Source organism: Antrostomus carolinensis, unplaced genomic scaffold (assembly GCF_000700745.2).
Source record: "Antrostomus carolinensis isolate BGI_N321 unplaced genomic scaffold, ASM70074v2 scaffold8419, whole genome shotgun sequence".
Taxonomy (NCBI): Eukaryota; Metazoa; Chordata; class Aves; order Caprimulgiformes; family Caprimulgidae; genus Antrostomus; species Antrostomus carolinensis.
In genome coordinates, this window is record NW_010340630.1 from 1 (window position 1) to 18,080 (window position 18,080).

At 41.1% G+C, this 18,080-nt stretch overlaps 1 protein-coding gene across 1 annotated transcript; it reads left to right on the top strand.

Annotated features, from left to right (window-relative positions):
- Window positions 1–9,643: 9,643 nt before the first annotated feature.
- Window positions 9,644–17,803, top strand: PPTC7 (protein phosphatase targeting COQ7; the record flags this gene model as incomplete). Its single annotated transcript, XM_010176214.1, has 4 exons — window positions 9,644–9,823; window positions 13,183–13,381; window positions 15,570–15,693; window positions 17,674–17,803. Coding segments are annotated over 4 exons (633 nt in total), but the record flags the coding sequence as incomplete, so codon positions are not given.
- Window positions 17,804–18,080: the final 277 nt, after the last annotated feature.

The following is an 18,080-nucleotide window of genomic DNA, read 5'->3' on the forward strand; positions in this document are numbered from 1 at the left end:
GGCTTCGGTGGCTTTGGCGTCGGTGTCACGACCTCCTCTCCTTGAGCCGCACATGGCGAAGCGGCTCAGTCTTTGCTCACAGACAAAGGAGCCGGTTACGCCTGTCAATGTCAGCGTCAGTTCTCTTTTTTTCCTTGTTTTGTTTCAAAAGAAAGCTGTCGTGCTTTTCTGCTGCAGCACAAAGCCCATCTCACACACCCTGCCTTTGCCATGGGTGGTGTGGGTGCCGGGCGTCTGGGCCCAGCCTTGGCCACTCACCTATGGGTGTCCCCAAGGCCTCCGAAAACCAAGCAAACAGCTTGTGGTGCATTTAACTTCCCATGTGCCTGTAAAACCCAGCCAAGCCCCGTGTGTGTGCATTGCATTTCTACCTAAAGGATCATTGAAACAGACATTTCCTGCTTTTACCGCGTGCCGTGTCCTTGTCAAGTGGAAGGCAAAGTGACATTGAGGCTGGTTTCAAATGTCAAACTTCAGTTTCAGTATTTATTCTGTCCTGATTGCACTCTCTGGTTTGGATTTGAGTGCAGAATGAATCTTAAGGGTTCAAATTTTAGAAGTAGTGAATAATTATAGGTAATCAATGGAATCTTCAGTTTATGAGCAGCGCTGCTTTTGACAGTGCTTGACCTTTCTTGGTGTAGTCAAGGTTGAATTTGGCTGACACTCTGCAAAACTTAAGTTTCCCAGCAACAGACAGAAGTAAATTTTCACCAAAACTTTTATATTAAAAAAAAAAAAGCTTCCCCCCCCCCGCCTCGGTTTTGTGTGTGTTTGTTTTGTTTTTTGTTTTTGTTTTTAATTTTAAACTAGTGGGATTGCAGTGCAATATCTCATGATGTGAGGGTGCTTGGTGATTCTTCCCAGTTTGATGCTGTCGTTGTAACTTGGTTGCTGTTTTATGTAGCTGAGAGGGTTTTTTTGGGAAGCTCTGACTTGGTGCTAGGTAACAGTATTCCTGATGATTCTCAAGGGAGCTGTTACTCTGAAGGTGATGCCGCAGCTTTCAAGGAGATGTGGAAAACTGGTCAGACCAATGCATTTAGATACTCTGCATCTTTTCTGTTGTGCCTGTTCCAGAAAAACTTTTTTTTTCTATTAGAATTAGCTGTTGGACAACCTTACTTTGACATGTGACTAAAGCTGGCTGCCTTTAAAGTTCATACCAGGCCAGCACAGATAAATAACTGAGCAATCGGTATTTGCCCATAAGAGAAATACAGAATCTCCTTTACTTATAGGTGGATTATTTGCATGGGGAAGCAAGTAGATTTAGGCCCATTTGATGATATTTAAGGGTTTTTTGGCCATATTTGGTAATTACCATATGTGGACCTACAGCTTGTCTTGTCTTCCTGCTGGAATCAACAAGAGAATTGCATTTCTAAGTTGATCTTTGCATTAATTTTCATGGCAACTTGAAAACAAACAGAATTGTAACTTAAAAAGCAAAGGAGGCTTCAGACCAAGATGTCTCAAGTACCAAGAAGCAAATAATTTAAATAGAAAAGCTGTTGGGTTTGGGTTTTTTGTCCCTGTAAAACTATTTTATTGTTAGTTCCTTATTGCTTTTCTAATATACATACCGAAACACCCAGATCACTCTGCAAACAGTGATGCTCAGATTGGGTTTTGATGCAGTCTAACTTGATGCTTTTTCTTTGTCTGTAGTTCTTAAGTTTACAAATGTAGTAGTTTTCTCCTTTTTTCCTGCTACTACCATCATCAATTTGCTCTCCCTTTCTCCACCAGCTCTTCTACACTGCTGCAAAAAGAGTTTCAGCACCAGTGTTTTCCTGCCTTCAATTCCTCTTCCTCTCCTCACAGATCTGAGGTTCCACACCTAATTTTTAAAGACCTTTATAAATGTTGTACTAACTCAATACCTGCCTGACTCTGCACCTCCACACAACTGCCTGAGCTGAACTGTTGCTTTTCCAGCTTCATTTTTCAGTATTAATGAAGAGGCTGATGTGGTTTTACCCAAAGTGAACTCTAGACACAGTAAGAGTGCTTTTAGAGAACAGTAAATTTTAAGTGTATCACTTAGAGTTACTGCCTCCCCTAGTAGTCATCAGTGACAAAGCCCTGCCAGATAATTACTTCCAAATTCTTCTGTGCCAGTTTTTTGCAGAACCAATATATGGGAAGTATGCCTGTGTGGGATGGTTATGGGTGTGGTGTGGTAGTGAAAGAGCTACTCCCAGCCGTTTGGCATGAGTGCTTGGGGATTCATTTTCTTAGGTCAAACAAGAATTGACTGGGCGGTGTGTTTATAGCAGATAGAGAAATGCTAAACACTTATTTTGTTAGGTGTATACTGTATAGTCTCAGGGCTAAAAATTTAACAGTGGCTTCTAGTCTGTGCTTTATCCTGTCATAGTAAGATCAACAGAAAGCTTCTCAAGAGTCATGCTATTTCCAGCCCTCCCGTAGCTGTTAGAGGCTTCATAAGGCCTGTTACTGGTGTACTTGAGTCCTCAGAGGTTTTGTCTCTTATTTTTACTTCTGTCTCATATGTACCTGTTAAATTTGCATGTTTTCTTCCCATTTTAAGCACAGGGAGAAACAAGAAACTCAAAACCAGAGTGTATCCTTTGGGATCACCCTGAAAAAAGGAAATGGCTTTACTGCTAATATGAATCTCTAGAGCTTTATGATTCAGGCCCACGTTTCCTCTTTGCTGCTGCTTTTTGTATGTTTGTTGTCAGTGTCTTGGTTGTCCAGATCCTCAAGAATACCTTCTTGAGACTTAGTAGGCATTATGTGCTTATTGACACCTGAAGACGTGCCTTTGTAACTTTTGAGGCTAGAAATACTGTTTTTTAAAAAGCTGAAAAACAAAACTCTGCAGAAACTGACACCTTTGGGTTTTTTCTAATTAGCATAAGAGTAGAATTTTTGGTGCATAGAAAGCAAACCACATATTTTAAAGGTGAACTTCAACACTTTGTGTACTCACTTATTTAATAAAAGTAAACATTGAAGCTTATATATAAATTTTGACATGTCTCATGCTGGTGATCTTTTTCTCTTTTGTTGAGATCTGCCTTTTCTTGCTTATTTCTGCCTTATCAGGCTCCTGATGTCTCTGCTGGTTTTTTTTAATGGATTTTCCGAGCTGTTGTGTGACTCATTATTGAAACATGACAGCAACCAATGCGCATCCCGTGACAGCATCACTTAGACAATGTCTGTGCTGGGGAGAAGTTTGGGTGTAGCCAGTGTGACTTGACTGGTCTTCCAAACTAGTTCTGTCCCCCACCAGTAGGAAAGATCTGCCTGGCAGCAGGGTACTGTTTGTCCATTGGAAAGTTAAAATTTGGCAACTGTTCTATCTGCTGCAAATCTTTGATTTCCTTTTTTTTTTGGAGGGGGGGGGGGGGGATTGTAGGACAGCTACTCTAAACTGAAAGGAACTGCACTTTATTTGAAAACTAAATTTGTCAGCAGCCTATGTGGGAGGTATGTAAACTCTGGAGTGGTGAAGCCCTCGGAATATTGTTAGTGTCACTGTCATCAAGAAAAGTAAACTACAAAACGTAAAAGGATTTGTAGATGAAATGTCAAGGTTGTTCTGGCAGCTACAGAGGAGGAAGGGATTCTTACTTTGATTCCTGAAGGTCATATAAGACTATGTTAAGTGGTTTATTTGGTATCATACCTATTAGAGAGATTGCTGCCTTATCACAATTTATCACACTAGAGGAGGTAAGTCATCTGCTAACTTCAGAGTAGCCTTTCACCTACTCTGTGGAAAGAACTCAGGACATCTTAGAGGGAGTACTGAATGATTTGAAAAAAAATTGTGTGTGTCTTAGTAAGGAATAGACCAAGTGAAATTTTCATAAGTACTTTCATTTGTAGAGAAACTACAGGTTGTTGAGAAACATCCCCATTAACAATCTTATTCACTGACATTCTTGCCAGTGCAGCTAATCCAAATGTCAGCAGAGCTGGTCTTAAAGTAGCATTGAATGTAACCTCTTAGAAATGTGGCAGCTCTCTTGCTGAGAATGAAACTAAAATCTGGCTATTCTTCTTTCCCCCAGTTTCTGGAAGGGCACTGCACACACATATTCTGATCAGAATTTGCAACTGAACTCTTACTTTAATTATCAATGTTATTGATGCTTGTTGATAGCCCACAGTTTTTCATTCATATGCAGATCTTTGCTTGAAGGAAAAGCAGGTCCTGTCAGAAATCACAAGGAAATAAGCAAAGCTGAACACAGTGCAGTAGGTGAGGTGTTAATCAGACCTACCTCGCAGGAAATGTTGCAGAAATCTCCCACTGCTGATGTTGGTTCATCTGTGCTATTAATATGGTGAGGCTGAGGTTGCTGGGGCTGTAAGGGATGTCAATAGTGTCTGTTCTACTGTACCTGTCCCTTTCCAGCACTTAAATGCCAACCACCAGTAACAGTTCAGCTACGAAAGTAAGTTCCAGGGTTGCTCAACACCTTGGGAGATTAAGTAGTTATAACTACACAGAGAAGTTTTTACAAAACTTTGAGAGATAAATAATAGTTCAGTGTTCTTCAGTTACAGAGTTCTGTAACTCCCTAAATCCACTGAGTGATTTCTCAGGCTTAAATAAAATAGGTAAGAGATCTGCCTCATAAAAACCTGTTTCAGGAACAACAGTGTATTGTGACAGGGAGGAAAAAAAAAATAGAAGGAACTGCTGCTTTTTCCTGGAGGTAATTTAATGTTTTCAGTTCCTTGTTTCTCCTTCAGGCTGTTATTCAACATCATCTCTCACTTTGCCTCTTGCTTTTTGTTCCTCATTATCATTAGCCAGTTATTCTTCCAGTACCTTTCTATTTCATGCAAGGTTAGTTTAAGGTCTACTGTAGCTTTTAAAATGCATATTGTGAATAAGTAACCTTCCCTTTTGTAACCAGTTATCAGCCACACACAATCTGCCTTCAGGGATTTGTATTTAACCAGGTTATTTCTTTGTCAAAACCTGGAAGTAGAGAGCGTTTGGCTGTGCTGTAACGTTGTGATCCCAGTGAAGCTGCTGGCTTTGAGCATGTGACTTGCTTTGGATGGAGAACCCATCTAGGTGTCATCTAGGTGTTTTATCACTGCTGATAAAACAAGAAATCTTATCAGTTTATCTCAATCCTGATATGTTGACAAACATTAGGTGCTGTGTTTCAAACTCGTGTAGTGCAACAGATTGCACTTTGTTACCGTTTCAGCCTTTCTTCTATGTTTGATGCACAATAAATGCAGTCACAAATATATCCTGTTGATGCTCTCAGCAATTTGTTACTAATTCAGACAAGGACCTCAAGAGATTTAAAGTTCAATAGGATGCGTGGAGTGTCTTATGAAGTTAGTTGTGATTGCACACTGTCCTGTTTTTAAGCTTACCACACGTGCAAAAGCGGTTCCTGCTGCCACACTTGTGCTGCTGCCTGGTGCTTCTCTGTGTGATTATTATTCTTAGCTGATGCATCCATCTTTCAAGAGATTTTTGGGACAGGGTGATACTTTTGGACTCTGACCATGGGCAGGTTAGTTTGCCAACTAGCTAAAACTTCCACTCACAACGCTATTTATATTAAAGAGGGTTTGATTAGTGTTGTGGTTTTGTTCTTTCAGCCTGTTTAGTGTTTATTTGCTCTGAACTAGATAGAACATCTGGCTCTGACTTACAAAAGTGTGCAGTGAAGAGCACATATCACTCGTCTGGGCACCGGCTGGCTGTTCCCTGGGCTGCTGCAGTTAACTGTATGCAGTGTTGGCAGTCAAAGCAGCTTCACGTTTGCATTTCAACTGATATTTTATCTCAGGTACTTTTAGCAGTTTGAAATAAATTTTAACAAGTTCCAGTGGTATCATCTTCACTTGCTCAGTTTCAGTGCTGCAGCGTCAGTCACTCGTGCTTTGTCCTGGCACTTCATTACAACTGTCTCTGTGAGAGATCTTGATACTCAGAATCTTTAAAAAGGCAGAAAGAGCCAATTTTTGGACTGACACATGCAGTGAGTATTTAATCTGGCAGTAGTATTTGTGTGTTTTCCAGCAGAAGGCAATGTAGTGGAGTGTTAACTCTCAACTATTCGGAAAGGTCTCCATAATATACTGAAATACTTGAGGAGAGTTTATTCTTTTGAAGTAATTTATTGTGAAATTTTCAGTTGCTTTATTTACAGTGGTTGTTCATCAAGCCACAGGCATTTCACTGTCATGTGGACACACGTGTAATTTCTGTATAGGCTTGAACAGGGAATATCCAAAGACATGTTCTTTCTATAAGATTTTCTGATTTACTGAATAGCTTAGAAAAAGTCAAGGTTTGTGTACAGTCCAGTTTCAGCAATTCTTGGAGTGTCCTGTGATTCCTGTTTTGTTAGATGGTTATTTTAAGTGGTACATACTGGAAAATAATATTTAAAGTTTTATGGTGAAAGGTAAGAAAATTAAAACCTGAGTAATCTTTCACTTCTTAAAACAATAGTTATTTTTAATATTTACAGGGTTTTTTTAGGTGGAAACAAGGATAATATAAATGAACAGAGCTTGGCATTCCTCCTTGGCAGCGATACTGCCAGTAGCAGAACCTTTGGATTTCCCTTTGGTGACAGAGGGGAAAGCATTGCTTTTACATAGAAATTAGTCAATTTTTATGAGTTGAGTTTTCAGTTCATGCTGCTTCTGGAGTTTGAAATGTCTCACAAATAATTTTGATCCTTGCTTGCTGTATATAAAATATCACAGAGTTTTCTTAAACTTTATTCTCATTTCCATTTCATCTATTTCAGTAGTTGTGCAGTTAAATCACATCTTCCTTTCCCATAAAACTGCTCAGTTTATGTTGAGAGTGTAAAGATACTGGTTTTATTTTAAAACCATGCTGAAGGCAGGATAAGTGAAGACCTTAGGGAATGTAAAAATCTGCTTTTAAGGCAAAACCAATCAAAGTGGATGTTTTCTAGGTGGCACTGTGTGGTATAGAGCTTCTTGAATGTACTTTGCCTATGCACTGTCATTGATCTTGATGGCAGCAGCAATTCCTGGCTCAGTGCCGGAGCAAGGAGGAAGCACTTGACTCATAAATGCTGCCAGAGCAATCATGCTTTGGGAGCCAACAAGGTCATTTAGCTTAAATTAAATGAACTGACCTATCATCTTATAGAGATACAGTTAAAAAGAAGGGGGGGTGGGGGAGATAAACCCCAAACCTTTGCAAAAAAACCCCACATTGTCCATTTTGGGCAAGGACAAGAGATAGAAGCCGTGGTGGTACGTGAGGCAGCGAGGTGTTGTGTGCACACTGCTGGGCCTGCTGACGGCTGCCACGGTCCCGTTAGCTCCTGTGCCGGCGATGGAGGAGGAACACACAACTGCCTGCCTGGGTGATTCTTGAGCAGACAATCTGTTCTCTGAAGTGTGGTTACAAAGCTAAGTCAGAGGACCTACTTGGGAACCATCTAGAGGGTGACTGTTTTGGAAGGCCCTGGCAGAGTGTACTTAAAGCTGTTTATAGCTTGCAAAAAAGCAGGCAGGAAGGAAGACAGACAAAGCCATTTCATAGCTCAAGATAGAGTATGGAGTGTGCTGCCATGATTACGGATTGAAATTTCCTGCCCTGAAGTAAGAAGTGAGCAAAGAAAATCAAGTGGCATACTCTTAATTTTTGCTTTAAAAATTAAAATAGGTTTTGATAATTAATGTTTTTAGGTGCTTGCTGTGATGGCTTTCTTGTACTGTTACTAACGCTGTGATGTTTCTATTCAAATATTTTCCAAGAAGATTAAGGCAAAAAATGTTTTACTGATCGCTGGAGGGAACTCTGTAACTTCTAACGAGCTTGTTTTGTAACCACCTTAGGAGCCAAAAGTTTTGGATAGTACTTGTCAAAACATCCCCTTTTTATTGCATTAACCCTGTTGTCAGTGAAGCAATGCTGTATTCAGCTCACGAGGGCACATCTGGGTTCATCTTAAACAACAAAAAAAAGCCACTTGTCTGGTAACTTCATGTAAAACAGGCATCACCATCCAAACTGAAGCTTAGTTTCTATTTTAGGTTCTAGATCTAGAACTTTTTCTTCATAATCTCTTACTCTAAACTTGTCTTCGTGACAGCAGAAAGCAAAGTGTTAATCCAGTATTAACCTGAAGTTGTGGGACCTGTAGAGAGAGGATTAGTTTGTTCTTGAAGAAACCAGCAAAAGCCTTTCTGAGACTACCAGGGTTGGTTTTGCACGAGCTGCTGCTTCCCAGGGTCTGGTCTGGAGAGGTGAATACAGGGATCTGCCTTCATGTAGCCTTCCTCTGAGAAAGCAAATGGACAAAGCAGGTGTCTAAAAGGTTGTGCACTATTTTTGGGAGAAATCTGATTAATGTCAATAGGCTGTTCAGAATCTGGCTATAACCTCCTGTCAGATTATAGTTCATGCCAAGGTCGGCTCTAAACCTTCCGTCTCAGTTTCAGATGGTGTCCCATGTGAAGGGCATTTTTAGATGAGGCAAACTTCATTTTACCTTCTCAGTCAACTTTTCATGCCTTTGCTAATACTGGCATTTATTTTTTTTTCTGAGGAGACTGTTGTTCTTCAGCATAACCTGAATTCTGAAATAATCTGAGCTCTGAAATTGACTCTTCCTGCTTTTATCATGAACATATTAATTTAGTTTTATTATGTTACAGAAACCTGTACTTGAAATAGTTAATCCCTTACATGCTGAGGATCAAAAAGATTTTTTTTTTTTTAAATTTCCAAGTAGAAATATTTTTATCTCTTAAAAAATAATGCCTTCAGACAGTATTTCACTTTTATTGTTAAAGCCAGTTGAGCAAGTTCAAAATACTTCAGCCAAATGGGCAGCAGAATATCTTATCTGTTGCTTCTCTCCCTCCTCTTCTATCTGCATCTTTTGCTATTTGCCTCTGTGCTTGCTCAGAAGCTTCCCAAGCTTTGGCAGAATTGCTCTCATTTTCTGATATCAAGGTTGATTTGGACAACTGACTATGATCCAGTCAATTTTCCTTCTCTTGCTTGGCTGGAGCTGTAAGCAACAAACTATCCGTGCAGGAGGAGGTCTCGGTGTTGTGTTGGTTGCGTGGGTTTTTTGAACACATTTTTAAAATGGAAATTTAGTTTCTGCAGAAATTGATATTGCCAAATGGAAAGCATTATCCTTCACATGTGCAAGGAGCTTGAGAAAAAACATGGGGCCGCTGAATAGTGAGGAAGAGTTTCTTTATCATTTCTGTCCTATTTAAAATCTTAACAATCTTCACATTTAAAACTAACAGAAACTCTTACTCCATTTCAATGGGCTAATCAAAGGTTAATGTGGTTGAATCCCTCTGCTTCCCCCCCATATTCCTCAGTAGATGTTCTCTAGTGAAGTCAGCCTCCTCACAGAATTCTCAGCATTGGACTTTGACCTCCCTTCAGCAATTCAGGTGATATTGAGAGATCTGTGTAGGAACTGATGTCAGAAAGTTATCTTTAAAATGCTCAGAATTTTTTTTTCTTGATCAGAAATGTTTTTTTCAAGCAGGTGCAATGTCCTACTTTTTAGTTACTGAAAATCCTAAGTGAAGTCAAAAATTAAAACCTTATTTTGGAAACCATTTCTGTTCATATAACTCTCATTTTTCTGTTTTCTTCTAGGGGTAGCAGATGGTGTTGGTGGCTGGAGAGACTACGGGGTTGACCCTTCTCAGTTCTCAGGGACTCTAATGCGAACATGTGAACGTTTAGTAAAAGAAGGACGGTTTGTACCAAGTAATCCTGTCGGGATTCTCACCGCAGGTTATTGTGAGCTGCTGCAGAACAAAGTACCTTTACTTGGTAAGGGCAGAAAAGTGTGTGAATTGGATCTGTGTTGTGTGTTAGCTGGACGTGTACTTGGTCGGGGTTACTTAAATCTGTTGTCAGCTTCTACAATGAATTTGCAGGCAGTTATCTTCTCTGAATTAATGAAAAAATGCAGAAATGTAGTTGTCTTGGTAGCATCCTTATTTTCTCTTGTATGTTTAAAAAATACCTTGATTCATTCACTAATGCAGGGAATGTTTGTGTGTGTGTGTGTGTGTGTGTGTGTGTGTGTGTGTGTGTGTGTGTGTGTGTGTGTGTGTGTGTGTGTGTGTGTGTGTGTGTGTGTGTGTGTGTGTGTGTGTGTGTGTGTGTGTGTGTGTGTGTGTGTGTGTGTGTGTGTGTGTGTGTGTGTGTGTGTGTGTGTGTGTGTGTGTGTGTGTGTGTGTGTGTGTGTGTGTGTGTGTGTGTGTGTGTGTGTGTGTGTGTGTGTGTGTGTGTGTGTGTGTGTGTGTGTGTGTGTGTGTGTGTGTGTGTGTGTGTGTGTGTGTGTGTGTGTGTGTGTGTGTGTGTGTGTGTGTGTGTGTGTGTGTGTGTGTGTGTGTGTGTGTGTGTGTGTGTGTGTGTGTGTGTGTGTGTGTGTGTGTGTGTGTGTGTGTGTGTGTGTGTGTGTGTGTGTGTGTGTGTGTGTGTGTGTGTGTGTGTGTGTGTGTGTGTGTGTGTGTGTGTGTGTGTGTGTGTGTGTGTGTGTGTGTGTGTGTGTGTGTGTGTATATATATATATATAAATAAAACTAAAAGGTAGGCTGCCCTTGTTTGTGAAGGGTGGTAACTCACCAGTGAAATGATTTCTCCAGTTGAATACATTATGGCACGTGCACTCATTCCCTCTGTTACATGTGTATAAATAACTGTTCTCCTTTGAAAACTCTTTTTAGTGGTTGGTTGTGGCTTTTTGCTTAAGCTGTGTAGGCAAAAATATTTTCTGATGATAATTGGATGCAGTTCTGCTCGTTCCTTGCCTTACTGCTCCTGCTGCCTTTTATGTCCAGTGAACTTTAAACCTAATTGGTTGATTTAAGTAGTTTATATCATACAGTCGCTGGTACCATGTATCATTTTTATAATTCTTTGGAGGAGAATCATTACAGATATTTTTTTTTAAAGCAAGCTGAAGTAGATGCTTGGCATATTCTGTGTCAAACTTGATTTGAGACAGGGCATCCAGCTGCCTTGGGGATGGGGAGCAGATAGAGAGGCAACGTTTGGCTTCAGCTGACAACCTTGAAAACAGAATACTCTTCTAAAGGGCATGTGACCTCTTGGGCACCAGGAAAGTGTTACCCTGCGTGATACTCATGCTTCTCACCTGACCTTAAACTTGTGTGCCAGCAGAGCGCTGTGTCAGCTATATTTAACTTGGCTGCTGAGCTTCGGAACAGATGTTCTCGCATTATACGTCTAAAGAATAGGTTCGAACCTCAGAAGTGACCTAAAATATCACTAAAATAGCAGTGGTGGGTCATTGCTGTAGGATTTGGTGTGTGTCATAGTGCTTGGTTGTGCAAAGCAGATGTAGCTGTAAGAGATCTACAAAGTGGGCCACTGGTGAGAGCTCTCACAATGGCTTTGTAGACGGAGGCAGCCCTGCTTGGCTTGACCTTTCGAATTCTGAAAAGCAGCATATGCTGAGTCACAAGATCTGCATTCCACACATGGCCTCCTAGTTACACTCTGCTAATAGAGTTAGAATTTGAAACTAATGATCCTTGGTGTTTCTCCCTTTAACCGAGAACGGTATTTTTAGAAGTAGAAATAAAACCCTGCAATTAACCACGGCAATGAACATTTCAAGTTTATTTAAAATGAAGTGAAGGGAGAGGACTTCATCAAGGAGGATTCATTAGGCAATAACTTTTCCTTGCTGTTGTGCTTTAGGTCCTCATACTTAGTTGCTAGAATTGAATCTGGCAAATATTTGAAAATAAAACTGAAGTGAGAGGAAACTGTGCTCATTTATTTCTCAGAATCACAGAATTGAAGGGGTTGGAAGGGACCTCAGGAGATCATCTAGTCCAACCCCCCCCAAACATTATTTAAACACTATTCTCATATTGCAGAACAATCTTGGACACTGTCACATCTAAAGTCTGAATTTTTCCTAAGATACTGCTTTGGCTGAGAATTCAGTAAGAGTGGAGAAGGTCCTTTATGTTCACTAGAGAACAAATGAAGTGCAAATGTATTGCAGGGAACTCGCTGTATGAGGAAGGGAAACATCTGGAGTAGGTGATGCTTAGAGCCAGCTGGACTTAGGCACTAGCCAGCCTGATTGCAAGCTTAGCTCATTGCGAGCTTGTGGTCTGTCCAACATGTGGCTGTGCTTGGAAACTTCTGCTGGAAGAACATGAGGGTGGAAGATGAAGACAATTCACCAGGTGGTGATATGGGGACTTTTATTAGAGGCAGAAGTCAGTCAAGAAGAAAAGTTTTAGCTGTATTTAACCCTCTTGAGGAATGAAAGTTCTTTTGGTGGATGTGCTGCCCTATTTGCAGAGGTTGTTTGCTGGGAAGGACTTTGTCCATGCCTGGGTATCTTTGCTGTACAGTTATTTTTGTGGCTTGCAACCAAGCACAGTTGGTGGCTACTTCCAGTGAATGAATCAAGAATTCCTCAGTGCCCTCAAGCATGGCTGGGGTAGTTCTGAGCACGGTTGACAAGCAGATCTGTTTGTGTTTTGTCCTACTTTAACCTGGAATAGTATTTCTTTCTGAAACATGTTTTATTTACACATATAAAGTTAGTATTCAGGATTGCTATTTTTTTTTTAAACATGAAGATAGCTCTACAGAGCCATACTCTGAAGAAAACTATTTTAATGTTCTGACAAGAGTAAGGGAATAACACCCAAGAACTGCTTGCAATTAAGTATTTACTTGGTGTGGTTTGTTTACAGCTGATGAGTGAAACTGTGTGGAGAGCACCTAGCATTGTATGGATGCTACTAGAATTCTATTATCTCCATGATTTTGGAATTTCAGTATTTTATGTGACTTCTGTAAATCCAGTCCTATAGCAGAATGTGCTGACATATGTTGGGATGGAAAACTGTAAATAAAGTGGAACAAAACAGGTATTTGTCAGCATAATGTGTTTACCAAAATCAAAGCAGGAAAAGTAAGTTCTACACAAAAATCATAGTTGGTCTTGCAAAGATTTCTAGCATTTTGCTATTTTTAGTGTATATTAATTTTGGCATTATTGAGTATTTCCATTTCTCCTGATTTGTAAGCTTTGATAAATATTTGAATAATGAGACTATGAATCAAATCAAGTGGAAGAGTAAGCAATGTCTGTGAGGCTGACTCCAGTTACCATGTTCTCTTTGCTTGCAGGAAGCAGCACAGCCTGTATAGTCGTTCTGGACAGAACAAGTCATCGTTTACACACAGCCAACTTGGGAGATTCTGGATTTTTGGTAGTCAGAGGAGGAGAAGTAGTACATCGATCTGATGAGCAGCAGCATTACTTCAACACTCCGTTCCAACTGTCCATAGCTCCACCAGAAGCAGAAGGAGTTGTCTTAAGTGACAGGTAAGATGGGAGAGGAGCTTAAATGTTTAATCTGTGTATGTGATCAACTTCCAGAAGGTTGTAATTTCCTGCTGCTGTGCTCTTTGGATAGCAGTGTGGATAGTAATGTGTGGAATTTAAGTGTATATCGAATCAAAGGGTTGTACACCAGCTGCCCCTGTCTTGAAGGTAACGTGAACGTTCCTCAACTCATTCTTAACAAATTCTGTACGCTGTTGCACAGTCCCAATTTATCAGGATCATGATTATTCACTCATGATGCCATATTCCCATAGTCTGTAGGATGCAGTGGGCATGTTTTGATCCATGGAAAGGTGTTACTCAATAAAGCTGCTGTAAGAAGTCTGTGGCTGGTGGACACAGTGACCTGTCTTATCAGTGGCTTTGGTTCCCAGTCCCTGTCTGTGCTCTCTTGAGACTGGTTTGGAGTACACTAATTTAGATATCTTGGCAGTGAGGTAGCAAGCACTTGAAGAATAGAGCAGAGGGACATGTGACTGTAACTTGTGTTTCCAAATAGCTGTGTTTCCTGCAGCATATTGTATTTGACCAAAATGAGAAAAAAAAACCCCAAAACCCCCCCTGTTTGGCAGAACACCAAGCTGGGAAATGAGAGTATTAGGAAAGGACAATCTGTTCACAGAAATGAGTCGTTTCAAAGGCAGACTTGTACTTGTGTCCTCTCTGAAGAATGTCAGGCTGATCCATCCTCTGACTTTGTGAAGTGTCACCAGTAAAATAAAATAAATTGAAAAAAAAAAATAATTAAAAATTAAAGCTCTCAAATCAATGGTTATATGTTCATCAAAGTGATATTCCTCTTCTGAAGACAGAAAGATGATAAAGGGATCTTCAGTGAGTGACCACAGTACACAGGGAGTACAACAGACATCTAAGGTTTTTGATACAAGGTTTTAAATATCAAAGCTGATGCAGTAAGAGTTAGAACTTTTAATGCCAAAATAGCACTTTTTGAAAATGTTGGTTAAGTTGTTGGAACTCCTGACCATTCTTGCACGTTGTTTTATTACTTCATCATAAGACTGCAGAGAGGAAGCTAGGGTAGAACTCTGAAATTAGAACCTTAAATAATCTAACCTCTTTATTAGCCTAAAACTAAACGATTTCTTGAAATTACAGAACTCTAAAAACTTTAATTTTTCTGAGATTCTGTGTTATCCATGGGAAGACAAATGCCAAAAAGCACAAGGATAATTGATAATGTCCAGTGGAAGTCAGGAAAGCAAAGTAATCTGAGTCATCCCATAATAAGGAAAGCTGAAGATAAATGAGCTCCCACACTGCAGTTCTGAATCATGATTATAGCTTTCTGGCTAGTTTCCGCACTGTTCTTGATGTTAATTAGTACTCGTGCATGTTGTCTAAATGCCTCTCCAGTACTTTTTTTTTCAATTTGTTGTCCAAGTTAGCTGTTAAATTTGGCTATATATGGGAATAGCCAGGCAATCTTAACTCTATTAACCTTCCTGAAGCTACAGATCAGTTGAGCAAAGCAGCTCTTTGCTTTTTGGTGTAGCCAAATGGCATGGGATGGAGCAGTTCCTCCCTTTTAAAGACCCCTGAAGAATTTTTAAACACGAAGAGTTTGTCATTGCTGCTGAGAATCACATTTTGCAGCAAAATTCATGAGTAAAATAGGTATTTTCTCCTCTTGGTATTGTGTAATATATTAGACATAAGTAGACCAACCGGTCTCCTGGTAGCGATTTCCAGACCTGTTTCTTGTTCCATGGCATTGGAAAGTGATTCAGAATCCTGAAGTGTCTTGGCCATTCCTGTTATGAATTGTCCTTTTAAGTGTAGCTCTCTTACGTATTTCAGATGAGAGAGAAGGAAGCCCTGAGCTGCCATTCTACTTAATGGTTTCCATGGAGATGCACTTGTGAAGCAGATTAGTTTGCAGGATTGTTCATCTGGGAATTTTAAACGCCAGTCCTTTGTGTAATAGCTGGAACATTACCTGTTTGCAATCACGCTTCTTCTGTTGTAGCTTTCTTGACAAGCTATCCTGGTGCAAAAGCTCCACAGTCAGTGATTATTTCTTTCTTCTGCAGCAAAACAGGTAGCAGTAGTGAATTACAAAAGCTGTTGACGTGCTGGTTTGACATTGCTCAGTGCCTTAGTGAAAGCTGGAGTCCTTTTCTTAACATACCTGTCATCTTCACAGCCCTGATGCTGCTGACAGTACTTCTTTTGATGTCCAACTCGGAGACATTATTTTGACTGCGACAGATGGACTGTTTGACAACATGCCTGACTACATGATTCTGCAGGAGTTAAAAAAGCTGAAGGTCAGTAGGTGTATTCTGAACCTCTCACATCTTATCCCTCCTAGTGACTGCTCTGACTTCTGACGTGCCTAACTTTGGTGTTTTATATAAAAGCCCATCCCAAAGCGCTGTCGTTTAGAGGCTTTTCCTGGTGAGCAGTAGAAAGGGACGCTGACCCCGGAGCGCTGTCTCTCGGATCTGCATCAGGGCTCAATCCAGAGGCAGCAGCTTGGCCATCAACTCCCCGAGTAGCAGCTGGTACCGTGTCACTGACCCTGGTGAGGGGAGGAAGGGAAAGGGGGAGATGGTCAGTAGCAGGCACTGCCCTTGGCCAGCTGCTCCCACGTTGTATTCTCTCTGTACTTGCAGGTTGTAGATTATGTACATGAAAATACCCGTTCTCCTGCGGGTTATTTGAGGGGGCGAGCTGTAGACTTGAAAGTAATTTGAAGCTTTTCTGAAGATTTACAAAACAGTAATTCAGAAGCAGTGCGGGCTGTCTGAATTGGGGGTTGTGTGTGCTTGTAGTGCTCTGTCAAAAAAATTTCCTGGCAACTTTTATGGGTTAGTGACTACAAATGTTCTTTTGAAATAGTAAAAATACATTAAAATATTTAAATTTGGATGAGAACGTTTAGCTTAAGGCTATTTACTTACAGAAAGGAAAGTATACTTGGGAGGTATCAATATGTATAACCTCCCTGAGGAAACTATTTTGATGCTATGAAATGCAAATAAGGTTAACACATAGAATTAGAGTGTGGTTTTAAAAAATTTTGCCTGCTCTTACCCTGCAGCTACATAACTGAAAGGTGGTGAGAGACAGAGACTGGGTCCTCACAGGCAAAATGTCTGAGAGGCCTCTGTCTGCACATCTGCCAGCTCTCGAGCTGCCCCTCTCTCTGGTCCCCATGGTCACTCTGTTCTCGGTGCCGTACTCAGGTCTGAAATTGAGGAGCATTTAGCTGTGATGTGAAATGGAAAATCATTCCGCAGCACAAGCTGTCGCAGAGGCTTTAATCTGGTTAGCAAAGGTAACGACAGTGCTGAAGATCTATCAGCACGCTGCCTCGGTTTGGAAGGTCACTAACCTGTCTGGCTTTGTGCTGCAGCCAGATGATACCTGTGTGCTGGGTTCCCACCTGCCTTTTGCTGCACAGACCCGAGGTCAGCCCGGGTGGACGCTGGAGGTGGAATTCCCTCGTGGGAGAAAGTTGAGCTCCACCTTTTGGCCTGTTTGGGAAAGTCACTGGAGTCCCCTCTGAGGTTCAGCCAAGAGTTAATCATGTAAATGTCTGCTGAGTCCCCAGACTGCGGGGAAGACTCGTGAAATGACAAGGCATTTTAAAATAGTTCCAAACAAAAAGAGTGGTGGGTGTCGTGTCGTGCTGGCTTGAGTAAGAAAACTCTGAGTTACAGTAACTCAAGAGTTCCTGGAACAGGACAGAAATGGCACTGAGAATGCTGTCTGTGGAAAGTTTGCAGGCTGAATACATTTTTTCTCATCTAACTTGTAAAGTGCCCCTTCTCCACAAGCGTGATCCTGTCCATTTGGGTCAGAGGGGCAGAGAAATCAGACTTTGCCTTCAAGGTAAAACGGAATCACTTCAACAGAGCCTGCTGGGTGAGGAGAGGATGGTTCTTCCAGCGTGATCTGCTCATAGAGCTGTGCAGTGCCCCGTTTCCCTACCTGGTTAGTCTATTTTGAGTGTTAGTCTTCTCAGTGTCTAAATTCTATAAATCCTCCAAAACCAAATCTTGTAGCTGCTGGTGGGGAACAGAGCTCTGGGCTTCAGGTGTGAAGCTTTGCAGTTCTAACCCACGTTTATAAAGCCTAAAAGATGGTGAGGATTCTGTCTGGAAGAGAACGTAGTAACTAGTGCCCTAATTTGTGAGAGAGAGAGAGGGAGGTCCCGCAGTCAGGGATCTATAAAACTGACAAAACAACTGCTGGTTTAGACCTTCTTACAAGAATAAACTTTTTTTTCTTCATTAATTTAGAACTCCAACTATGAGAGCATCCAGCAGACTGCAAGAAGCATTGCTGAGCAAGCTCACGAGCTGGCATATGATCCCACTTACATGTCACCGTTTGCACAGTTCGCGTGTGACAATGGATTGAATGTGAGAGGTAAGATTGGTTGGGGTTTTTTTTTCCTTCTCCTCCTCCCACTCCTGCTATCTTTGAGAAATATTCAGCCAAGTGAAGTTCTGCTGTTCCAAAATCTGATAGCAAAAACCCAAACATATTGAGAGATGTGGTTGGCAGTAGAGTGCCAAGCCAGCGCGCAGGGTTTGGCAAGGACCCCGGCTCCTGACGCGGGTCATCCCAGGCCCCGGCTGGTCAGAAGCCTCCTGGGGGGAAGCAGCTGGAACGCAGGGAACACGGTGCTCTGATTTTTTTTATT